General features: G+C 48.0%; 1 protein-coding gene across 3 annotated transcripts in view; it reads left to right on the top strand.

The window, feature by feature from the left end:
• lss (lanosterol synthase (2,3-oxidosqualene-lanosterol cyclase)) overlaps positions 1-25,184 on the top strand; it is a 151,790-nt gene extending 126,606 nt beyond the window's left edge. For all 3 annotated transcript variants that reach the window (XM_072483996.1, XM_072484003.1, XM_072484011.1), the window contains one exon: positions 13,192-25,184. In XM_072483996.1, the coding sequence (XP_072340097.1) occupies positions 13,192-13,329 (138 nt within the window). In that variant the 3' untranslated portion in view covers positions 13,330-25,184. The remainder of the gene's footprint in view (positions 1-13,191) is intronic.
• Positions 25,185-25,979: the final 795 nt, after the last annotated feature.

Consider the following 25,979-nt stretch of genomic DNA (forward strand, 5'->3'; position numbering starts at 1 on the left):
CCAGACAGCGTGGTCGCGGGAACAGCAGAGGTTTCTCCAGCGCTGCTTCACGGAATTGGAGGCAGAGCTGTTGGAGCCGATGAAGGCTTCGATAGACGAGCTGCTCAAGACCCAGAAGGCCTAAGGGGCGGCAATCCGGGAGGTGCAGCAAAAGGCGTCAGAGAACGAGGACGAGATCTTGGGCCTGGCGGTGAAGGTAGAGGCGCACGAGGCGATGCATAAGAAATGGCAGAAGTTCGAGGACATAGAGAACCGGTTGAGGAGGAAGAACCTGTGGATTCTGGGTCTTCCGGAGGGAGTGGAGGGGTTGGATGTTGGAGCATATGTGGTCACGAGGTTGAACACGATGGGCGCGGGGGCCTTCCCAGGGCCCCTGGAGCTGGAGGGGGCCCACCGAGTCCTGGCGAGGAGGCCAAGCCCAACGAGCCGCCGCGGGCGGTGCTGGTGCGGTTCCACCGCTTCGTGGACAGGGAGTGTGTCCTAAGGTGGGCAAAGAAGGAGTGGAGCAGCAGGTGGAAGAATGCAGAGGTCCGGATATACCAGGACTGGAGGGCGGAGGTGGCCAAGAAGAGGGCCGGGTACAATCGGGCTAAGGCGGCTCTGCATCGGAAGGGGGTGAAATTTGGAATGTTGCAGCCGGCGCGACTGTGGGTCACTTTCAAGGACCGTCACCACTACTTCGAGACGCCGGAGGAGGCGATGACCTTTATCCAGGCCGAAAAGTTGGACTCGGATTGAGGGTTGGTTGCGAGGGGATGTCGAGAGGGGATTGATGTGATTGTCGTGTTTTGGGGGGATGTTCTGTTCTGTTTGGTACTGTTTTCTTTTTGGGTGCTGGGTGGGGTAGGGTGAAATGGTTCGTAGTGGAGGTTTGGTGAGAGTGTGGGCGTTGGTGGTTGGAAGAGGGGGCCCCATTGGGGGGGAGGGGAGAGGGGAGGCCCGTGGTGGGGAGCTGAATCACACCGCGAAAGGGAGCTGTGCCTGAGGGGGCGGGGCCGGCTTGGTGGAAAGCGCTGGTTTTTCTCCCGCCCTCGGGAAGGAAGGGGGCGGGGTCAAGGGGGAGGGGTGGTGCTGGAGAGGAACGCCCGCTGATGGACAGGAGTGGGGGAGGTGGGGGGGAGATTCTCACACTGGGGGGGGTCAATGGAGTGGCGGGAGCGGTCGTGGTCAGCTGCCTTACGGGAGTGCTATGGGGGGAGCAACGCAGCTAGGGGGGGAACCTAGCTGGGGGGCGAGGGGGGAACTGGGTTACTGCTGCATTGGCCAAAGGGGAGCTGGAGCCTGAAGAGAGAGTCGGGGCAGGGGTCTGCCGCTGCGGGGAACGGAGAGTGCGGGAGGCACGGGCATGTGGCTGGCCTAGAAAGGGAGATGGCTAATTGGCAGGGAGGGGTGGGGGGGGGAGCGGGCGGGCAGCCCCCTGATCCAGCTGACAACTTGGAATGTGAGAGGCCTGAACGGGCCGGTCAAGAGGGCCCGTGTGTTCGCGCACCTGAAGGGACTGAAGGCAGATGTGGTCATGCTCCAGGAGACGCATTTGAGGGTAGCAGACCAGGTTAGGCTGAGAAAGGGGTGGGTAGGGCAGGTTTTCCTCTCTGTGTTGGACGCAAAGAATCAAGGGGTGGCGATTTTGGTGGGGAAGCGAGTGTCGTTTGAGGCGCTGAGCATCGTGGCAGACAATGGAGGTAGGTACGTGATGGTGAGCGGTAAGCTGCAGGGGGTGCGGGTGGTCTTGGTGAATGTGTATGCCCCGAATTGGGACGATGCCGGATTTATGCGGCGCATGTTGGGCCGGATTCCGGACCTGGAGGCAGGGAGCTTGAAAATGGGTGGGAACTTTAATACGGTACTGGATCCAGCATTGGACCGCTCTAGATCCAGGACGGGTAAGAGGCCGGCGGCGTCAAAGTTGTTGAGGGGGTTAGTGGACCCATGGAGGTTTGTTAGGCCGGGGGCCAGGGAATTCTCTTTCTTTTCCCACGTCCATAAAGCCTACTCTCGGATAGACTTCTTCGTTATGAGCAGGGCACTAATCCCGAGGGTGGAGGGCACGGAGTATTCGGCTATAGCCATCTCAGATCATGCCCCGCACTGGGTGGAGCTCGAGCTAGGGGAGGAGAGGGACCAGCGCCCACTGTGGTGCCTGGAGGTGCGTTTGCTGGTGGATGAGGTGGTGAGCGGGCAGATCCGGGGGTGTATTGAAAGATACCTAGAGGTGAACGATAATAGGGAGGTGCAGGTAGGGGTGGTCTGGGAGACACTGAAGGCGGTGATTAGGGGAGAGCTCATCTCCACTAGGGCCCACAAGGAGGGGAAGGAGAGAGAGGGAGAGGTTGGTAGGGGAGATTTTACGGGTAGAAAGGAGGTATGCAGAGGTCCCCGAGGAGGGACTACTCAAGGAGCGACGAAGCCTCCAGGCCGAGTTCGACCTGGTGACTACCAAGAAGGCGGAGGTGCAGTGGAGGAAGGCGCAAGGGGCGGTGAATGAATACAGGGAGAAGGTTAGCCGGATGCTGGCACACCAGCTGCGGAGGCGGGAGGCGGATAAAGGGGGGAACACGGTGCGGAGTGCAGTGGGGATAAATGGGATGTTTATAGACTTCTATGAGGGGCTGTATAGGTCTGAGCCCCTGACGGAGGAGGGGGGGATGCGTCGTTTTCTGGACCGGCTGAGGTTCCCGAGGGTAGAGGAGGGGCAGGTGGCGTGACTTGGGGCACCAGTAGGGCTGGAGGAGCTGACTAAGGGGCTGGGGAGTATGCAGGCGGGGAAGGCACCGGGGCCAGATGGGTTCCCGGTGGAATTTTACAGGAAGTATAAGGACCTGATGGGCCCACTACTAGTGAGGACTTTCAATGAGGCGAGGGGGGGGGTGCCTACCCCCGACGATGTCCAGGGTGCTGATCTCTCTGTTCTTGAAGCGGGACAAGGACTCTTTACAGTGCGGGTCATAAAGGCCAATTTCGCTCCTCAACGTGGATGCGAAGCTGTTAGCGAAGGTGTTGGCTACCAGAATTGAGGAGTGTGTTCCGGGGGTGATCCACGAGGACCAGACGGATTTCGTGAAGGGAAGGCAGCTAAACACCAGTGTGCGCAAGCTCCTAAATGTAATCATGATGCCTGCAGTGGAGGGGGAAGCGGAGATGGTGGCGGCTATGGATGCGGAGAAGGCCTTCGATAGGGTGGAGTGGGGGTACCTGTGGGAAGTGTTAAGGAGGTTCGGGGAGGGGTTCGTTAGTTGGGTTAGGTTACTGTACGAAGCCCAGGTGGCGAGTGTGGCCACAAATTGGAGGAGGTCGGAATACTTTCGGCTGTACCAGGGGACGAGGCAGGGGTGCCCCCTATCCCCCCTGCTATTTGCGTTTGCGTTGGCAATTGAACCTTTGGTGATGGCTTTGAGGGAGTCCAGGAACTGGAGGGGGCTGATGAGGGTGGGGGGAGGAACACCGAATATCGCTGTATGCAGACGACCTGTTACTGTATGTAGCGGACCCGGTGGGGGGGATGCCAGAGGTGATGCGAATCCTCAGGGAGTTTGGAGACTTTACCAGGTATAAGCTCAACATGGGGAAGAGTGAGCAACTCGTGATACACCCAGGGGACCAGGGAAGGAGGATAGACGAGCTTCCACTGAAGAAGGCAGAAGGGAGTTTTCGGTACCTAGGCATCTAGGTGGCCAGGAGCTGGGGGGCCCTACACAAGCTCAACTTGACGAGGCTGGTGGAGCAGATGGAGGAGGAGTTTAAAAGGTGGTATATGCTGCCACTCTCCCTGGCGGGTAGGGTACAGTCGGTGAAGATGACGGTGCTCCCGAGGTTCCTTTTTATATTCCAGTGCCTCCCCATCCTGATCCCTAAGGCCTTTTTTAAGCGGGTCAGCAGGAGCCATCATAGGGTTTGTGTGGGCGAAAAAGACCCCGAGGGTGAGAAGGGTGTTTCTGGAACGGAGCAGGGACAGGAGGGCTAGCGTTGCCTAATCTGTGTGGGTATTACTGGGCTGTCAATGTGGCGATGATAAGCAAGTGGGTAACGGAGGGGGAGGGGGCGGCGTGGAAGAGGCTGGAGATGTTGTCCTGTGTGGGCACGAGCCTGAGTGCGCTGGTGACGGCATCACTGCCGCTCCCGCCGACTAGGTACACCACGAGTCCAGTGGTGGCGGCGACCCTCAAAATTGGGGGGCAGTGGAGACGCCACAGGGGGGAGGCCGAGGCTTCGGTGTGGTCCCCGATCCGAGAGAATCATCGGTTTGTCCCGGGGAGAATGGATGGGGGGTTCCTGAGCTGGCACAGGACAGGTATCAGAAGGATGGGGGACCTGTTTATAGATGGGACGTTTGCGAGCCTTGGGGCGTTGGAGGAAAAATTCGGGCTCCCCCCTGGAAATGCCTTCAGGTACATGCAGGTAAGGGCGTTTGTAAGATGGCAGGTGAGGGAATTTCCGCTGCTGCCAGCACGTAGGATCCAGGATAGGGTGCTCTCGGAGGTGTGGGTTGGAGAAGGCAAGGTCTCGGCGATCTACCAGGAGATGCAGGTGGAGGAGCTGAAAGGTAAATGGGAGGGGTATTTGGGGGAGGAGATAGACGAGGGTACGTGGGAGGACACCTTGGGTAGGGTAAATTCTTCCTCCTCTTGCGCCAGGCTTAGCCTGATACAGTTTAAGGTTCTGCACAGGCTGAGTCATTTTTTTGGAGTGGAGGACAGGTGTGTGAGGTGTTCGGGGAGCCCAGCAAATCATGCCCACATGTTCTGGGCGTGCCCAGCGCTGGATGGGTTCTGGAGGGGTGTTGCGAGGACGGTGTCTAAGGTAAACACCCGGGTTAAGCCGAGTTGGGGGCTCGCACTATTTGGGGTATCGGACGAGCCGGGAGTGCAGGAGGCGAAAGAGGCCGGTATTCTGGCCTTTGCGTCCCTGGTAGCCCGGCGAAGGATTCTTCTTCAGTGGAAGGAGGCGAGGCCCCCGAGCGTGGAAGCCTGGATCAGCGACATGGCAGGGTTCATTAAATTAGAGAGGGTAAAATTTGCCTTAAGAGGATCTGTGCAAGGGTTCTTCAGGCGGTGGCAACCGTTCCTAGACTTTCGAGCGGAGCATTAGGAGGTGGTCAGCAGCAGCAGCAACCCGGGGGGGGGGTACTTTGTGTTTACTACTGTGTTTACTATCGTTGAATGGGGGGCTTGTATATTGGGGGAATACGTAACATAGATATAAGATGTTTATTTATGTGTTCTTTGTTTTCTCTTATATGTAAAAAATATGTTAAAAATTTGAATTAAATTTAAAAAAAAAACACAATTTACTGTGCCTCTTAGCTCAGTGTCATGAGAAAAAGTAGACATACAGCTCTCTGAGCATGTGGAGGAGGCAGATTCAATTATGGTTTTCAGAATCATCGAATTTACAGTGCAGAATGAGGCCATTCGGCCCATCGCGTCTGCACCAACCCTTGGAAAGAGCACCCTACTTAAGCCCACACCTCCACCCTATTCTTGTAACCCAGGAACCCCACCTAAACTTTTGGACACTAAAGAGCAATTGATCATGGCCAATCCGCTTAACCTGCACATCTTTGGACTGCGGGAGGAAACTGGAACACTCGGAGGAAACCCACATGGGGAGAAAGTACAAACTCCACGCAGCACCCGAGGCCGGAATTGAACCGGGATTCCTGAAGCTGTGAGGCAGCAATGCTAACCTCTGTGCCACCATGCCTAATTGAATAATTATCTGAAGAGAAATAATTCCCGGGTTACTGGGAAAAGGTGGGGAGAGTGGGATGAGGTGAGATGCTATTTTAGATTGCTGTCACGATGGACCAAATAGCCGCCTCCTGTGTTGTAACCATTCTATGATTCTATTCCTGTAGCCACATCACTTATAGATGGTGCAAAACTGTGGCCCCATTCAATACAGATTCATAGAATTTACAGTGCAGAAGGAGGCCATTCGGCCCATCGAGTCTGCACCGGCTCTTGGAAAGTGCACCCCACCCAAGGTCGACACCTCCACCCTATCCCCATAACCCAGTAACCCCACCCAACACTAAGGGCAATTTTGGACACTAAGGGCAATTTATCATGCCCAATCCACCTAACCTGCACATCTTTGGACTGTGGGAGGAAACCGGAGCACCCGGAGGAAACCCACGCACACACGGGGAGGATGTGCAGACTCCGCACAGACAGTGACCCAAGCCGGAATCGAACCTGGGACCCTGGAGCTGTGAAGCAATTGTGCTATCCACTATGCTACCGTGCTGCCCTGGAGGCACCATTCGTCACATCCTGTCAATTGGACTCTATGCCCATTATTCCTACTCCGTCCCTCCAACCTTCAAACTAATTCCCAACTTTCAAGCTAATTCCTCCAATTTCATTTGCTCTCATTTTTGTTAGCATTCTCTTCATGTCGATCTCTATCAAATGCCTTTTTGAAGTCTATATAAATACATGTCGGAACTCCCTTATTTACCCTGTTAGTTACCTACTCCTAAAATTCAACTAGACTCATTAGACATTACAAATTCAGACTGACACCCTTTCAGCTCGTGTTTTCCGAGTGCCCAGTCACTTAGTCCCTAATAAAAGATTCTAGTAATTTATCTGTAACTGATTTAATTGGATTAATAGGCCTGTAATTTCCTAGTTTATCTCTCTTAATTCTTAAATGGTGGGGAATTTCTAAGATAATTCCTGAATCAAGAACATTTTGGGAGACCATAACTAAGATATCAGCAATTTCCTCACCTATTTATTTCTAATACCATCAATCCTGGATTTGACAACATTAGTTTCTCCACACCATAATTTTACTTGTATTGAATCTAATTAGTTCCTCCCCTGCAATTACTTCTAGTTTTCCATCTTTGTCTGGGTAGTTTTTCCTCATTTTCCTCTGTGATACAAAGTAGATGTTTTAGTATGTTTACCATTTCAGATTTGCAATTGCAGTATCACCCACATCTATCAACAAAATAAACATTACTCTTGATAACCCAACTTTCTTTGAATTTACTTGTAAAAACCTATAGTGTTGTTCTTGCCAGTTTTTTTTTCTCATATTGACTTTTTGTTACTTTCTTTGTATCTCTGTGCTGTTCTTTAAATCTCTCCCAGTCTGCAGCATCCTTACTGTCCTTTGCCCTTGAATACAATGTTTTAGTTTAATTAAATCTACTCTTGTCCAGCATTGTCTAATTACACGAGTAGAGCTCTTGCTCTTTAGGGATATGCAAAGGTTTGTATTTGACCAAACAATTCTTTGAGCACCTCCCACTTGTCCAGTTTATTGTGATAAATTCCTGCCTCATCCTTCCAAAGTCAGCCTTGCTTAAATTTAAAACTGTTTCGTGAACACCCCCTTCTCCCTTTCAATCTAATATTGGATCCTGTCTTGTCACTATTAACTAGGTATTCCCTTACTGTTAGATTATTGACTAACTCAAGTTTATTGCTCAAAATCAAAGCTAAAATGACCCATCCTGTATTTGGTTTAAGAATATATTGTTCCGGATTTCCGGTGGCGGCTATGAGGGGAGTAAGTCGCACATTTGGTGGCTCTCACTCCGGTCGGACTTTTGGACATTTTTCTCCGACTTTTTGGTACTTTTGAGCGCTGGATCTGAAGGCATAGGCACTCAGGCACTGACTCCAGATTATAGGTGTATGGAATTAAGAAGCAGAAAGAATGGTAAACAGTTGAAGAAGTGGGCAAACAAGGGCAGTGCAGAAGCTGCTGCTGAGGACAATATGGGCGATGGGAGACCCCGGTGCAGACAGCCCAGCCAACAACGGAGCATCTGCTGAAGGTCATTCAAGAGGGCTTCACCGCGCTGAAACGGGAAAGTTTAGACCCGATTCAGAAATCAATCGAGCGTCTGGAGCACAGGCTGGATGTCCAGGATCAGACGATCCAGAAGCTGGAGAAGGCGCTGGAGGAGCAGGGGGATCATCAAACGATGGTGGAGGTGGAGATGGGGAGACTGAAAGACCAACAAAAAAGGCTTCTGGAATAGGTGGAGGACCTGGAAGATAGGTCCCGTCAGCAGAATTTCAGAATCGTTGGTCTCCCGAAGGGGGCTGAGGGAGTGGACGCCGCCGCGTATGTGGCAGACATGTTCCAGAAGCTGTTGGGGAACGATGCCTTCCCTCACCCGTTGGAGGCAGACAGAGCGCTGGCGAGGCAGCCGCGAGCGATGGTGGTCAGATTCTGCAGGTTTCTGGACAAGAAGCGGGTGCTACAGTGGGCCAAGCGCACGCGGAGCTGCAACTGGAACAATAGTGTCTTGTGCATCTACCAGGACCTGAGCGTGGAGGTGGCCAGAAGGAGGGAAGGCTACAGGCAAGTCAAAGAGATTTTGTTTAAGAAGCAGGTGAAGTTTGGGCTGCTATACCCGGCACGCCTTTGGGTCACGCACGAGGGGCAGCACCATTATTTTGAGGAGCCCGAGGACGCGATGGACTTCGCCAAGAGAGAAGGGCTGGTGCCGAACTGAGGACTTTTGGACTTAAGTTTAAAAAGTTGCTAAGTGATGTTTACATGTTTTTCTTTTTTTTCTTCTGTATTCAAGTTTTCGTTGGAAAAAAGGGTAGTTAAGGTATTTGGTGCTGGGGGCTTTTTGTGTTCTGATCGGGGTGGTTGGAAGTGCCTATTACTTATTTTGTATTACTTGATTTGCACCAGCGTCGGGGTTTTCTTTGTTTCTTGTTTTCTTTTCAGAGCAATTGCTTGAGGATGGCTGGTTTGGGGAAGTGGTGTCAATGGGCGGGGGAGATGGATCAGAGGGAACAATAGGTGGGAGACTTGTTGGTGCCGGAGTCGAGAGTTACCAGGCTAGCTGGGTGAGCTGGTCTACGGAAGCCAGGTTGGGGGGGGGGAGGTGTATATAGCTAGTTTATGGCAGGGGTTAGGTTACAGGGTGTTGTTGCTAGGAGGAAGGGGAAGGGGGGTAGTTGATCTGCTGACGAGGGAGGGACTTGGGTTTGGTAACATGGAGGAGATCGGAGGTGGGGGCTGTCAGGGGAGCGCGACACGGGCTAGGGGTGGCCCCAAAAAAGGAGATGGCTGATCGGAAAGGGGGAGGGGCACTGTGCCCCCCCAACCAGGCTGATCACCTGGAACGTTAGGGGGTTAAACGCACCAGTAAAGAGGGCACGTGTGTTCGCGCATCTGAGGGTGCTAAAGGCAGACGTAATAATGTTTCAGGAGACTCATCTGAAAGCTGACCAGGTCAGATTAAGGACGGGCTGGATTAACCGGGTCTTCCACTCGGGGCTGGACCCTAAAACCAGGGGGGTCGTGATTTTGGTTAACAAGCGGGTGCAATTCGAGGTGGGTAGCACAATTTCGGATGGGGGAGGCAGGTTTGTCATGGTGAGTGGCAAGCTCGAGGAGATGAGGATAGTTTTGGTCAATGTATATACCCCCAATTGGGATGATGTGGATTTTATCAAGAGACTGCTGGGGGGAAGATACCTGACCTGGACTCGCACAGGCTGATTGTGGGAGGTGATTTTAACACCGTCCTTGACCCCGGCCTGGACCGGTCGTGTTCAAAAACGGGTAAGGTGCAGGCGATGGAGGGTAGTCTGCCGACGGGGAAGGAGTTTTCGTTCTATTCACATGTACATAAGGTGTATTCCCAAATTGATTTTTTCATCATGAGCAGGGATTTGCTGGCGGGAGTGACAGGCGTAGAATACGCGGCGATCGCTATTTCGGACCATGCTCCACATTGGGTTGATCTGCAGGTCTGTAAGGAAAGCTTTCAGCGCCAACAATGGAGGCTAGAGGTCGGTCTGTTGGTGGACGAGGCGGTGTGTAAGAGGGTGAGGAAATGTAGGCAAAACTACCTGCAGGTCAATGACACGGGAAGTCTCAGCTGCGGTGCTCTGGGTGGCGCTGAAGGCAGTGGTGAGAGGGGAGCTAATCTCGATTTGAGCACATAGGGACAGGACGGACAGGGCAGAAACAGACGACTCGTGAAGGAGATTTTACAGATGGCCAGGAAATATGCGGAGACCCCAAGGGCAGAGCTTTTAAGAGAACGACGAAGGCTACAGACAGAGTTTGGGATGTTGTCCACAGGTAAGGCAGTAGAGCAGCTTAGGAAGGCAAGGGACGCGATCCATGATCATGGGGAGAAAGCCAGTAGAATGCTGGCACAGCAATTGAGGAAGAGGGAGGCGGCTAGGGAAATGGGGAAGGTAGTCGACGGGGGGGGGGGGGGGGGGGCTTGATAGGAGATCCGGCAGGGTTGAACAGGGTGTTCAGGGACTTTTATAGTAAGCTTTAAACCTCGGAACCCCCCAAGGGGCCTGAGGGGATGAGGCGCTTTCTGGATGGACTGACCTTCCCAAAAGTGGGTAGGGGGTTGGTAGACGGGCTGGTGGCCCCGATTAGGACCAAAGAAATATTGGTGGCTTTGAGGGCCATGCAATCGGGTAAAGCCCCGGGACCGGATGGGTATCCGGTGGAGTTCTATAAAAAGTTCTCTGAGATAGTGGGGCCGGTGCCGGTTAGGGTTTTTAATGAGGCAAGAGACAGAGGGGTTTTACCCCCGACGATGTCACAGGCCACCATTTCCCTGATATTGAAATGGACAAAGGCCCGGAGGCATGTGGGTCCTATAGGCCGATCTCTCTGCTCAATGTAGATGCTAAAATACTGGCCAAGCTCTTGGCTGCTAGGATTGAGGACTGTGTGCCGGATGTTATTATGGAAGATCAAACCAGGTTCATCAAGGGCAGGCAGTTGGTGGCCAACCTAAGAAGGCTGCTGAATGTGATCATGATGCCCCCGGAGAGTAGGGGGGTAGAGGTAGTTGTGGCAATGGATGCAGAGAAGGTTTTCGACCGGGTTGAGTGGGACTATTTATGGGAGGTGCTGGGACGATTTGGGTTCGGGGAGGGCTTTATCGACTGGGTCAGGCTGCTGGACCAGGCTCCGGAGGCTAGTGTAAGGACGAACAGGACGACGTCTGACTATTTTAGACTGTACCAAGGGACAAGGCAGGGGTGCCTCCTCTCCCCACTGCCGTTTGCTCTAGCAATAGAGCCGCTGGCAATTGCCTTGAGAGCTTCTAGGTGCTGGAAGGGACTGGTACGGGGGGGGGTTATACGCCGACGACCTGCTCTTGTACATCACGGATCCAGGGATGGATGAAATCATGGGAATCCTGAGAGAATTCGGCCGGTTCTCGGGATATAAACTGAACAATGCAAAAAGTGAGTTGTTTGTAGTCCCGGCGAGGGGCCAGGAGGGGCGGCTGAGAGGTCTGCAGTTTAGGTTAGTAGGGGACAGTTTTAGATACTTAGGGATACAGGTGGCGCGGGACTGGGGCCGGTTGCACAAATGGAACTTATCTCGGTTGGTGGAGCAAGTGAGGGTCGAGTTCCGGAGGTGGAATGCGCTCCCACTGACACTAGCGGGGAGAGTGCAGATGGTTAAAATAATGATCCTCCCAAGATTCCTGTTCGTATTCCAGTGTCTCCCCATTTTCATTCCGCGGTCCTTTTTTAAGAAGGTCAATAAAATGATTATGGGATTTGTGTGGGCGGGAAAGTCCCCGCGGGTGAGTAGATTGATGCTCGAGAGGAACCGAGGCGAAGGGGGGCTGGCGCTGCCACACTTTAGTAATTACTACTGGGCGGCCAACATAGCTATGATAAGGAAGTGGATGGTCGGTTTGGGGGCGGATGGAGGCCGCTTCGTGCCGGGGCACCAGCTTGGCGGCCTTGGTTACGGCATCCCTGCCGCTCCCGCCGGCACGGTACTCCACCAGCCCCATAGTGGTGGGGACTTTGCGGATCTGAGGCCAATGGAGAAGGCACGTGGGGGAAGTGAGAGAATCAGTTTGGTCCCCAATTTGCGACAATCACCGGTTTGCCCCAGGGAATATGGACGGTGGGAATATGGACGGTGGGTTCCGAACATGGTGGAGGGCTGGGATTGTGAGGATGGGGGATCTGTTCTTAGAAGGGAACTTCCCGAGCATGAGGACGCTGGAGGAGAAATTTAGGCTGGCAAGAGGGAATGATTTCAGGTACTTGAAGGTGCGGGACTTTCTACACAGACAGATTCCATCCTTCCCACGCCTGCCACTTAGGGGGATCCAGGACAGGGTAGTGTCCAGTGGACAGGTGGGGGAGGGGAGGGTCTCGGATATAGATAAAGAATTTATGGGGGCAGAGGAGACACAGACCGAGGAGCTGAAGCTTAAGTGGGAAGAGGAGCTCGGAGGTGAGTTAGATGAGGGCTTATGGGTGGAGGTGTTGAGCAGGGTAAACGCGACCTCAACATGCACTAGGCTCAGCCTGATTCAATTTAAGGTCGTCCACCGGGCCCACATGACAGTGGCCCGGATGAGTAAATTCTTTGGACTGGAGGACATGTGCGCCAGATGTGCGGGAGGATCAGCGAACCATGTCCACATGTTCTGGACATGTCCAAAACTCGGAGTACTGGCAGGGATTCGCGGATGTTATGTTTGGGTACTGAAAACAAGGGTGGTGATGAGTCCAGAAGTGGCAATTTTTGGGGTTTTGGAGGACCCGGGAGTCCAGGGGGAGAGAGAGGCTGACGTTTTGGCCTTTGCTTCCCTGGTAGCCCAGCGACGAATTCTGCTGGCATGGAGGGACTCAAAGCCCCCGAAGTCGGAGGCCTGGCTATCAGATATGGCAAGCTTTCTCGGTCTGGAGAAAATTAAGTTCGCTCTGAGAGGGTCACTGTCAGGGTTCGCCCGGAGGTGGCAACCATTTATCGACTTCTTTGCGGAAAATTAACTATCAGCCGGGGGGGGTTAGGGCAACGTAGATTAGGGTGGCAACGTAGATTAGGGGGGTAGTTAGGCGGGTCTTTGGGGGAGGAGAGCTGGTTTTTGCATTATGTTGATTGTTCTTTGTGCACTGTTTTGTATTGCTGTTGTTTACTATGCCAAAATGCCTCAATAAAATTGTTTATCAAAAAAAAAGAATATATTCTTCCACAAAATTCTCACATTCAAGAAATTTGCATCGTTTAAGATTTGAAATTAAAGTTTCCCATTACAATCGACCTGTTTTGAAGGAAGCTTCTCTGATATCCATGTTTATTATTACACTACTTTATCACTTAAATGGAAGTCCATGAATCATATTCTTGGTTTAATTGATTTTTCTGTCCTGGAACTTGTGATTTCACTCTCTTGCTTTTGTATTCCCACAGGAAAATATTGCTGGTGTATTCAATAAAACCTGTGCGATCAGCTATACCTCCTACAGAAATATCTTCCCCATATGGACTCTGGGGCGATTCACAAGACTTTATCCTAATAGCGCACAGACTATCAAGCTCAAACTCTGATGATAGAAGCTGACAAATGTGTTCATATATTCCAGCACCCATCCTTGCTGGTAGAGTATGTCAAACAATAAGATAGCTGACAGATTAACTTTTAATAATGTGGGGAATGGTCAAGTGTACATTTTCCTCAGTTGGGTTATAGATCAGCATGTGCCTTTATACCAATTCCAGTTGTGTAAGAATAGAACCGGTTTTAAGAACAAGAAAAATCCATTAGGCCCAAGAAACCAATCACTTTCTGAGGGGGCAATTCTATCTGCCTCTCCATCATATTGTCTCCTTGTCGCTGGAAATGTACACAGCCATCTCTTGTACTAATTTATGTTAGCCACAATAACTCAGTTCCTTTTGGTGAAAGAAATTCAGCCAATACTTACAACATTAAGGCAGTTTGTATACACTCTTTGACTTATCTCCAATCTGTTTATTCTGTTCAAGTGCTACTTATTTCTCATCTGTCCTCATGACACATGGGCACTAACTGTTCCACATGATAAGAGGCAGAGGAATCTCTCCAAGTACATCAACAGTATGATATGGTTTGACATGTGCTGTTTTACACAAATTTACACTTAATCATGAATTTGCAGGGATATAGCTGTGGAAGTGGGGACTTGAGCAAGCTTTGTTTGTGCCCACGTATATGGATACAGCGTAATGTTTTTCTGTCTGTCTTGGAATTTACTTCCCCAATTTCTAAGCTCACTAAGTGGATTCTTTTGGCTCTCTTGGAAATCTTAATCAGTGAAGTCATATGCTTGGTTGATATTTCAGAGCTGGGCCGTACAGAGCTGGACAAAGAACATTGATGTAGGGTAATAAGCAATTAATGTTTATTGTCTAACAGCTTACCCAAGTGCACTACGGCAACAGATGGGGCGGCACGGTAGCACAGTGGTTAGCACTGTTGCTTCACAGTGCCAGGGCCCCAGGTTCGATTCCCTGCTTGGGTCACTGTCTGTGCGGAGTCTGCACGTTCTTCCCATGTCTGCGTGGGTTTCCTCCGGGTGTTCCTGTTTCCTCCCACAAGTCCCGAAAGACATGCAAGTTAGGTGGATTGGACATTCTGAATTCTCCCTCTCTCTATCCGAACAGGCGCCGGAGTGTGGCGACTAGGGGATTTTCACAGTAACTTAATTGCAGTGTTAATGTAAGCCTACTTGTGACACTGATGATGCGACCATCAATTCACTCGAGACATGAGTAGAAGTAAACCGTGGCTTTAATCAACTTAGAACAGTGCCTGCCTGCGACTGATCCAATACTGAGAACTGCTTACAGGTCGACTGCTCTTTATACCTCCCTTCAAGGAGAGGAGCCATGGGCAGAGCCCATACATGCCCCAACATGTTCCCCTATGGATAATGCCATACAATGGCCCATAGGAGGAGCCCACAAGGGCAACAGCATAGCACAGGTACAAGGGCAACAGCACAGATACAAATACAATGGTGGATTATTGGCATAATACATTCACCACAACTGATAAAGATTATTATTATTTATTAGGTCAGTGCACTGGCATTTAAAACTGGAAGAATCTAGCGATACTTAGTTTGAGGTCTTTCATTCTGAGATAACTTTGCACCTACTTAATATATACATTCACATAAATTAAAGTGATACCTCTGCATCCAGACTGAGCTACTTGAATTGATATAATAGTTACCACCTCTTTCTCATCTGAGATTTTGTTCCATTCCATTTTGGACGAAATGCTCCCTCACTCTAAAACAATTAATTAAACGAGCAGGAGCAGAGCTCAAAATCCTATATACCCATAAAAAAGTTGAATTTTTGAGACCAATGAGATAAAAATATAAGTGTCAACTTTTGCATGAATAATGTTTTCAAGGGGCTGGCATAGTTGCTTGATTGGGCACACACAGCATGAAACAAAGACCCAAATCTTTAAAATCTTGCATGAAATCCAAAACAGACTATCACAATGCAATGAAATGAAAACCAAAACATTAAATAATCAATATTAATTATCGAACGGTTTACATGGATTTTATTTAATTTCATTTTATCTAACTATATACAGGCTGAGGAGAGATTTGATACAGGTATTCAGAACTGTGAACGATATGTGCAATATGTGGAAAAACTATTCCCACTTGTGAAAGGATCCAGAAAAAGAAGGCACAGGGTTTAAGGTAATTGGCAAAAGAAGCAATGATGACATGAAGAAAGCTTTCTCATGAGCGAGTGGTTAGGGTCTGGAATGAGTGTGTGTGGTGGAGGCAGGTTCAAACAAGGCATTCAAAAGGCAGTTCTGTTATCTGGAAAGGAAGAATATATAGGGTTATGGGGAGTAAGCGGCAGAGTGACTCTGGGTAAATTGCTCATTCGGAGAGCTGATACAGACGCAATGGACCAAATGGCTGCCTCCTGTGCTGTAACAATTTTGTGGTTTTATTCAATGCAATCTAAATCCTAATATGGTATATCTCAAATGAACTACTAGGTCCTTAAATTCAATCTGTAAATCGCAAGTACAGTAATAACTCCCAACACTTCATGTTGAAATTATTTGAAATCACTCTGATTACCATTTAAATAAATGGTTTTCATTTATTCAGGCAATCCCACATGACCTAATAAAATAACTAGCTAACCATGAATTTCAATGTAGGTGCAATCAAACCACTTTGGAAAAGGCAGTGTCGTAAGAAAATGATATATTTCAAGTATATTTCATTGTTACGTGCCACGCGTGAGTGGCTTTAGAGTAACCAGGGTGGTACAGGGCAGACAAAACAAAAGTGCCCCTGTTGGTAAAACTAATAGCGGCTTTTCACAGTAACTGCATTGAAGCCTACTTGTAACAAGTGATTATTATTATTATAATAAACAACTGTCCTTTTCAGGCTTTGGCTTCTACTTTGGGTCAGCTTCCTTTTCAACTCACTCATGTTCTTTCTGCCTCTTCTGTGCAGGGTCGAGCCCTGGGTTTCTCCAACCTCCACCCCGCATTCACTTAATGTGATGGGTGAGCCTGCTTGGTCATCGCAATCACATTGCAGCCAGATTCACGGGATGCGAGGGTAACGCCCATTTCAGGCGCAGAGTTCAGTCAGTTCTTTTGCGTTGCCTTCACCTTTGTAAAAGCGTAAAATACCACCGCACATGTAGGTCATTGTGAAGGGCAATAGCAACCAAATGCTTGTTTCATTCAGCACTGGATACTCCTGGAAAATGCTAATCCAGAATGATGACAACCTTACGGACTTGTGGCATGTTTTAAAAGTGCTGCCACAGATCAGGTGCAGTAGCTCAGTCTCAGTCGGGGTCAGCTTTAAATCAATCCCTGACTCTGGGTTTTCGAACTCCCAGGGATTTTTCAAAATGTCAAATTTCTCTTCTGGAAAGCAGTGACAAAAACTGTCGGAGTAGTGCAGCCAAGTGACTACGGCTGGCCCGTTCATTGGCATTTCCCTTAACTATCATTTGTTTTCTTCGATGTGCCACAGTATTGTGGGGAATATGTTGGGGCTTTTTAGTCACACTTGCCACAGTTTCTCTGACTTTTGGAAGCCAGTGCCCTTTCCTTGTAATTTTAGGTTTCGATCGTTCTGGAATCGTAAAGGTATCTGCAAGTACGACACAGTTAAAATCCATTTGCCGTTACTAAACGAATTAGCCAGAGGGCTCCATTTCCAATGTTTTTCCTTTGCAGGCTGTTCACCGGAAATCTTGGCGCTCTGTTCATAGCTAGCATTAGTTCTGCTCTGTCCAGTCATGGACTCAGTAGAGCAGCTGATGTTCTTTCTAATAGATTCAGATGTGAGACCCTGGCCAATCGGTTTATCAGCTATTGGCGTCTCTGGCCCTCTCTTTCAGATGAAAAAAAAAAGAAATGAAAATGGAAAATGATCCCTGGATTGCATGCAGTTTGCGTGGCATTGAAAGAGTGTGAATCAACTTATTAGAAAGGGAAATAACATTGGCGTCAATTGGACAAAAGTGTACATGTGAACGATGCATGATCATGTTATCTAGTTCCATTAAGCATGGTTGATTGTACATGCAGGACATGCTAGCCTGTTTATTGCCTCGTGGTTCAGCTGTGTACTGCAGAAAGAAAATGTATTTCATTATCCAGAAAAAAAAGATCAAGGAATCTTTGCAAAATCAATTTTGGCGACTCATTTTATTAACTGGGTGGGTCGCGACCCCCACTTTGAAAACCAATTCTCTAAATCAGTGTTGTTCAAGCTTCTTTTCCCCTGGACCCAGTTATGCCAACCGGGCGACCTAAGGGACCCATGCTGACCAACCTTCGTGACACACGCCACATTTGCTTATCTTTAAGGGGAGCCTGCTTGATCCTCAGAATCTCGAATCAGGTTCACAGGAGCAGATGGCGATGCACGCAACAGGTGCAGACTTCAGCCGGTTCATCTTTATGAAAACAGAATATCCAACCTCGTACATGTAGGTCGTCGTGAAAGGGCAATAGCAACAAAATGCGCGTTTTACTCCGCAGTAGATGTTCCTGGGAGATGCTACTTCTGAATTCTGACAGCCTCAAGGTCTTTTGGCACGTTTTTAATGTGATATCGCAGGTCAGCTACAGCAGCGTACTCTTAATTTGGAGTCAGCTCTAAGTTAATAACTAACTCTGGGATCTCAACTTCAAAATAACTTTTTCACCCATCTCTTCTCTTTCAAAATATGAAACTTCTTTCATTTGCCAGTTCTTCCCTGCATATACATGACCTGTTCTCTGCTGTCACTCCTGGCTGGAACATTCCACACAGCCTAATGTATTTTCATTTAAAAGGCGGCTGCAGCCTCCATTCTCAATTTAAAAGCCGGTAGCAGCCGTTGCGCGCTTCTCCCGCCATCGGGACCAACGCAGAAGTAGCGTGACCGTGGCCCTCCCGCTCGCTCCGTGGCCCTCCCGATACCCGCCCTCGACCCATCCGCGGGTCACGACCTGCACTTTGAAAAACCCTGCTCTAAATCACTAAACAATTATCTCATCCACTGGTTGTATAACACCATCGTATAGTTCTTCCTCATCATCATTCTCATTATCGTTCCTAACTTCAACATCATCAGTCCATGGGTAATTGTCCTCAGTACCATCAAATGTATTCGATATTCCACATTTTAGAAATGACTTTTTAGCAATATTGGAATCAAATCATTCTACACGTCTACGACCAATTGACACAATATTGCCAGTGAGAGTGCTTGCATGTATTGTCCCTTAGTGAAAATTTGTTCACCTTCCAGCATCCAGTTGTTCCACATATTTTGGATACTGACATTGAGGGGTTTATATATACACATATACTAGGGCTGAGCAAACTCATCAGACTTCCAGGAATAATTGGCATGTCTGTTAGTTGATCTCCTATCATGGACTACTTTGACAATAATGTGGAATTTGAACATGTCCCAAGCGAGCAAACGCTTCCTTTGCCTGGTCTTTCTGGTCTCAAATTCCACAGCTCTTTGACACTTTTCTTGCAATCACCATCATCCATCCAGCCTCTCCTATAAACATAGGTTACAATGTATTTTTGGAACTTCCCTTTGGGGAGCTTTCCCTTGAACATTATCATCAGCTTTAATTTTGCGGCACCGGCCATAAATGCTGGAAGCACTGGTTTAAGGGGCATCTTGACAAACACATGAATAGGATGGGAATAGAGGGATACGGACCCCGGAAGTGTAGAAGATTTTAATTTAGACGGGCAGCATGGTTGGCGCAGGCTTGGAGGGCCGTAGGGCCTGTTCCTGTGCTGTACTTTTCTTTGTTCTTTGTTGTTCACTGTGCGCTGCAGCTTTTTGTGAGCAATTTTTACAAACATGGCTTTTTCACCAACCTTGATGATGGTCTTGTTTTCTGGCATGTTGGAGTTCCTCATTGTTGTATCTATATTTACAATGAAGAGAAATTGGAGGGAATGGAAAAAACATCTCCAAACTCGATCCTGCCTTCACTATTGTTACATTTTGAAGTTGCAGCTTCATAATCTGCATTTGTTGTGGTTCGCACAGTAGTCTCCAAAATAGGAGTGAGACGGGCAAATCGGAGCCTCCCCATTAACTGGAAGATTCTGGAGGGGAATGATACCGAACAGTATTATTTGATGTTTTTCCACACCATCACATGCCAGCTTTGTGGAATCTTTCCCATTAAACATATAATGTTGACAATATCTGTCAACTGTGGCTGTCCACTTGGCATCAAGTTAATACATTGAACGTCATCAAATGCATTGAACTTATCGAATTCTAAATGATTAGAACCATCAAAAATGTCATCAATGGTGGATACGTCTTTACATAAAATCGCATTTGATGTATGACTGAGAAACAGGCCATTTGGCCCATACTGGTGTTTATACTTGAGCCTCCTTCCATTTTTCCTCATCTAGATCCATCATCATAACCATCTCCCTCATATGTTTGTCTTAAATTAATTTGTACTGCTTACTTGAGACACTGTCTTGTAGCGATTTTCACATTTGCATCACTCTTTGGGTAAAGAAGTTTCTTCTGAATTCCTTTGTAGTTTTCCTTTGTGACTATCATATATTGTTGGCCTCCTTATGCTCTCGCCACAGCAGCAATATTCTCTCTGAATCCACTCTATCAAGACATTCCATAATTTTACACACCCCTATTAGGTCACCCCTCAGACTTTTTTTTAAGAGAGAGACCCAGGATGTCAGTCCCTTCCTGGTATGTATATCCAAATATTTCTGATATCATCCTTGTAAATCTTTTGTGCACCCTCTCCAGTTCCTCAATATCCTTTTTATAATATGACGACCAGAACTGCACGTATTCTAACCAAGGTTCTGTGCAGGCTTAGAATAACTTCTCTACTTTTCAATTCTATCCCTCTGGAAATAAAGTCCAGTGCATGATTTGCTTTTTTCTATGACCTTGATAATCTATGCTGCAACCTTTAGTGATGTTTTTGTATTCCCACAATCCCTTTATTCCTCTACGCCACCTAGATTTGCGCCTTTTAAGTAATAAGTGACCTCCTTGTTTTTCCGACCGAAAAGTGCACTTTTATCTATATTGGAACTTGCTGCATGTGAAACATGATTAATCCAATTACTGGAAGTTAATCTGACTTCCAAAACATTCCGTATTGTTCTGATATGGGAACATATGGTTCAAGCACTGCTTTACATTGATCTCTGAAAGAGAGATTTCCTGTGGAATCTTGCCCTTGTTTCACAAGAGTGGCAAGGTTGCTCATTATTTGTAACTGAGGACAGTCATGGTTCTCCAAACACTGGATTCTCGGTGCTGTTACTTATTATTATGCAATATGGAGAAGACCTTGATTCAAATGCATGTTCTGAAATAACCACAGCCGTTCCCAGAGTTTGTATTTCATTGCAATCACCTTTTGTAAGGGTGGTTTAGAATAGGTATACATTGTACAGTACTGATGGTACTGCTGGCTTCAGAAAAGTCTCCAATTAAAGTTTCCAGTACACTTTTGGCATTTTGGCAACTGATGGATGAAACTTATTCCAAGCTCATTTCTGCCTGTTTTCCATTCCAGGTCAGCATAGCAAGGAGAAGGGGTAAAACACTCGGCTCATGGTGACTCACTGCATGGGAAAGGGTTGTTCTCAAGGTGATCTGTACTTGGGACATGCATCTTCTGAACAACCTCCTTGGTTTAAGATTTTCAGCTGCTAACTAGAAGGAATTCTTGAACTTAAGGTGGCCGCAGTTTGGGAGCTTTTGAAGACCTTCACGAATAGCCTGATCTGAGTTTGCTTGGGCTTGTTTGCATTCTGATTATCGCTACTTCCATTCTGATGTGTCATGGTATGTGCTAGGATAGCAAACCAGGCCATCTGTGTTGTTTTCAATACTCCTGTTAAAGATTCACTAGTTGCCTAATTCCATGTCAACAAAATCTTGCATCATAGATTCCTTTCCCTGGTGTAGAGTGGTGATGAATTTTGCATGTTGCCATAACATAGATAACTTGCAAGAAGCAGGCGTGTTGGTAAAGAAATGAACTAAATGATAAAACAATCCAGGATGAATTAGTTGGATTCTCATGTGACCAAATCTGAACCATTTCACTTGATAATTTACATGTAGCAAGAAAATTTATAGAATATGTCCCACTATCCTTAGCAGTAGGCTCTTTTTAGCTTTTCCTGGTCAGTCTTCTGAATTTATGCTTTGTACACCTACCCCAGACTTAACTTACTGGCTGGGAAGGCAGTGGTATAATGGTATTGTTGCCGAACTAGCAATCCAGAGAACCGGTATATTGATCTGGGGACCCAGATTCAAATCCCACCACAGCAAGTGATGGAACTTAAACTCAACAAAATATCTGGAAATAAAAGTCTAATGATAACCAGCGTCAACTGTCGTGAAAAACCCATCTGGTTCACTAATGTCCTTTAGGGAAGGGAATCTGCCATCCTTACCTGGTCTGGTGTACATATGAATCTAGAACCACAGCAATGTGGTTGACTCTGAAATGGCCTAGCAATCCACTCAGTTGTATTCAACCGCTGCAAAAAAGGAATGAAATTGGACGGACCAGCCGGCATCGAACCATGCACCGGAAACAACAACGGCAAACCCAGCGCTATCGACTGGTGCACAGTCGGGAGGGAGTTGCCCTGGGAGTCGTCAACATCGACTCAACTCCATGAAGTCTCATGGCTTCAGGTTAAACATGGGCAAGAAAACCTCCTGCTGATTACCACATACCAGCCACCATCAGCTGATGAATCAGTACTCCTCCATGTTGAACACCACTTGAAGGAAGCACTGAGGGTGGCAAGGGCGCAGAATATGCTCTGCATGAGGGACTTCAATGTCCATCACCAAGAGTGGCTCGGTAGTACCACCGCAGACCGAGTTGTCCTATAGCTGCTAGACTAGGACTGCAGCAGGTAGTGAGGGAACCAACAAGAGGGAAAAACATACTTCACCTCATCCTCACCAATCTGCATCCTGCAGATACATCTGTCCATGACAGTATCGGTAGAAGTGACCACAGTCATTGTGGAGACAAAGTCCCGTCTTCACATTGAGGATACCGTCCATCGTGTCGTGTGGCACTGCCACCATGCTAACTGGGATAGACTTCGAACAGATCTAGCAACTCAAGACTGGGCATGAATGAGGCACTTTGGGCCATCAGCAGCAGAATTGTATTCAATCACAATCTGCAACCTGATGGCCCGGCATAGCCCCCACTCTACCATTACCACCAAGCCAGGGGATCAACCCTGGTTCAATGAAGAGCGCAGGAGAGCCTGCCGGGAGCAGCACCAGGCATACTGCCAGACAGCATAAGCAGCAAGTAATAGGGTTAAACAATTCCACAACGAACGCATCAGATGTAAGCTCTGCAGTCCTGCCACATCTAGCCATGAATGGTGGTGGAGATTTAACGAACTCCCTGAAGGAGGAGGCTCCACAAATATCCCCATCCTCAATGGAGGAGCCCAGCACATATGTGCAAAAGCTGAAGCATTCACAACAATCTTCAGCCAGAAGTGCCGAGTGGATGATTCATTTTGGCCTCCTCCGGAGGTCCCAGCATCATAGATGTCAGTCTTCAGCCAATACGCTACACTCCATGTGATATCAAGAAATGGCTGAAGGCACTGGATACTGTGAAGGTTATGGGCCCTGACAATATTTTGGCAATAGTACTGAAGACTTGTGCTCCAGAACTTGCCCCACCCCTGGTCAAACTGTTCCAGTACAGCTACAACACTGGCATCCACCCGGCAATGTGGAAAATTGCCCAGGTTGGTCCTGTACACAAGAAACAGGACAAATCCAACCCAGCCAATTATCGCCCTATCAGTCTATTCTATCATAAGCAAAGTGATGGAAGGAGTCATCAACAGTGCTATCAAGAGGCACTTACTCAGCAATAACCTGCTCACAGATGCTCACTTTGGGTTCCACCAGGGTCACTCAGCTCCTGACCTCTTTACAGCCTTGGTTCAAACATGGACAACAGACTGAATGTCAGAGGTGAGGTGAGAGTGACTGCCCTTGACACCAAGGCAGTATTTGGCTGAGTATGGCATCAAGGAGCCCTACCTAAACTGGAGTCAATGGGAATCTGGGAAAACTCCGCTGGTTTGAGTCATACCTGGCACAAAAGGAAGATGATTGAGCAGCAGATACCTGGGAACCATACCAGCTGGAGGTTCCCCTCCAAGTCACTCATCACCCTGACTTGGGAATAGGGTCAAGGTGTTCCTTCACTGTCGCTGGTGCAACATCCTGCTCCCTCCCTAACCGCACAGTGAGTGTACCTACACCTCAAGGACTGCAGCGGTTCAAGGCAGCAACTCACCACCACCTTCTGAAGGGCAACTAGGGATGGGCAATAAATGTTGGCCTAACCAGCGATGCTAACATCCTGTGAATTAATTTTTTTAACTCTCTCTCTTCTATATCCAGTCAGTAGAAAGGCAATACCATTTCTCAGTTAGTGATTCACTCGTTATCCTGTCAGAAAAAGTAGATTCCTCGTGTCCCGCCCCACCCAAATGTGGGCTGGCTTAATGGACTTGGCATAAGTAAACTATCCTTCGATTGGATCAGTTTCAAATAGGCAGAGTTGCAATATTCTGCAAATTGTTCCATTTGGCTTTAATAGGCATCTCCAGTGTCTGCAGCTCGTGATTTTATAGTCTCTGGAAATTAGCTTTATTTAAATGCAATAGGTTAAACATAGTAATGAAGCATTACAACTTTGCTATTATTTTGGCTTCTCACCGGTACTTTTCCTTGTGCTAAAAGCTCTTGTTCCCCATTAACTAAATATAATCTTGTATGTACAAAATATTTGGCCACGGTGACTGGCGCTGAACTCACAAAGTTAAAGGTAGCTTGATCTCTCTGACTGATAGTTAACTAACATTGTAACAGACTGTATGCGTTGGGCTATAAGCTACAAATTGATTTATAGTATCTTTAAAATTAGGAATCAGTTCTTGGTATCAGCATCAAACTGGTGCGGTGTAAAGTTAACCGTTCCATTGACCTTAATTAAGACATAGGAGCAGAATTAGGCCTTTCGGTCCATCAAGTCTGCTCCGCCATTCAATCATGGCTGAAATGTTTCTCATCCCCATTGTCCTGCCTTCTCCGCTTAACCCCTGATCCCCTACAATAAGCACAGTATCGCCTATTTCCATGCCTTCACTCCTGGAGGTAACAAACCAGACCAATCTCACCCCATTAGCTAGCGTCTGCAAAATTCTTCTGCGCTCTAGGCAAGGGCAAGGTAAAGTTACCATCGTCCTAGATGACCATAGGCTGCTTTCCCCTCTGAGGAAATTCCCCTTTGGTGGTTTAACCTGAGGAGCAACACGCCTCAGGTGAGGGGCAAGGTTGAGAAGCTGAGGCCTTCATGAATAACCTCCGCCAGTACGGGAATTGAACTTGCACTGCTGTCCTTGTTCTGCATCACAAACCAGCTGTCTAGCCCACTGAGCTAAACCTGCACTGTAGCTCTCATTTGACTCACTGACCCATCATTATCCAAAATTTGGGTCCTGCTTGTTATCACACTATATTTTGTCAGAGGGTGAGTGCCAACCATGAAGTATCTGACCTGAAAGTGTAAATCCCCAGAGATAGATAGTGACAGCAATTAAATCTGCTCTCATTCAATGCCATGGAAGAACTGGAACTGAGAAAATGGAGATAATGGTTAATCTGATTTATTTAGTTTGCATGATAATGTATGGCTAATATATTGATAATGATATATTTGTGTACTGTACTGGAAATGATTGTGTTGATTAGTGTTGATACATTATTAGAATTACAATGCATGAATAAAGATCATCTTAAACTAAGTGTTTGTCAGTGGGCATATTCTCTGCCTATTTGTATCGAACAAGGAACCTCGACAATGTGGTACCCTGAAAGAAAGCTGAAATTTCACAGAAAAAAAACGAATCGACGAAGAACCACAAGTTTTGAATTTATTCTTCCATGGGATGTGTGTGTCACTGGTTAGACCAGCATTTATTGCTCATCCGTTACTGCTCACGCTTGAGAGCAAGAACGTAGGGAATAGAAACGTGGAGAGAGAGTGAGGGGGAGTTCACTCTGAGAGAGGACGAGAGCAGCGGGGTATAGAAATGTGGAACGAGGGCACTCCCGAGAGTCAGCAAGAAGAGCAGGGGATTAAAAACACGGCGAGAATAGGAGCTCACTCTGAGTCAGCGAGAACAGTCATATTCATAGAGATCTTTAGCACAGAAAAGGCCCTTCGGCCCACCGCATCTGTGCTGGTCAGATTGAATATCTGTGGAAGGGGGAGCAATCAAGCGGGCTCCTTTGTCCTCACCGAGAGCAGCGGGGGATAAAAACGCAGAACAGAAGAGTTGGCTACAACAGTGGGGGATATAAACACAGAGTAGGGAGTTTACTCCAAGAGTCAGCTAGAACAGCGAGGGATGGAAACACAGAGTGTTCACTCCAGGGATAACCCGTAATCTGTTTCCACCTTCCATAACAAAAATCAAGGTGCGACATCACAGAGGAGCAGGTAGGTGATTGACGGGTGAGCATCCATTGGCTTTGCTTGTTTGATTTTCAGATTGGTTATTTATTTGTAATTGTGCAATTTTTATTAGTATCAATAA

Source organism: Scyliorhinus torazame, chromosome 2 (assembly GCF_047496885.1).
Source record: "Scyliorhinus torazame isolate Kashiwa2021f chromosome 2, sScyTor2.1, whole genome shotgun sequence".
Classification (NCBI taxonomy): domain Eukaryota; kingdom Metazoa; phylum Chordata; class Chondrichthyes; order Carcharhiniformes; family Scyliorhinidae; genus Scyliorhinus; species Scyliorhinus torazame.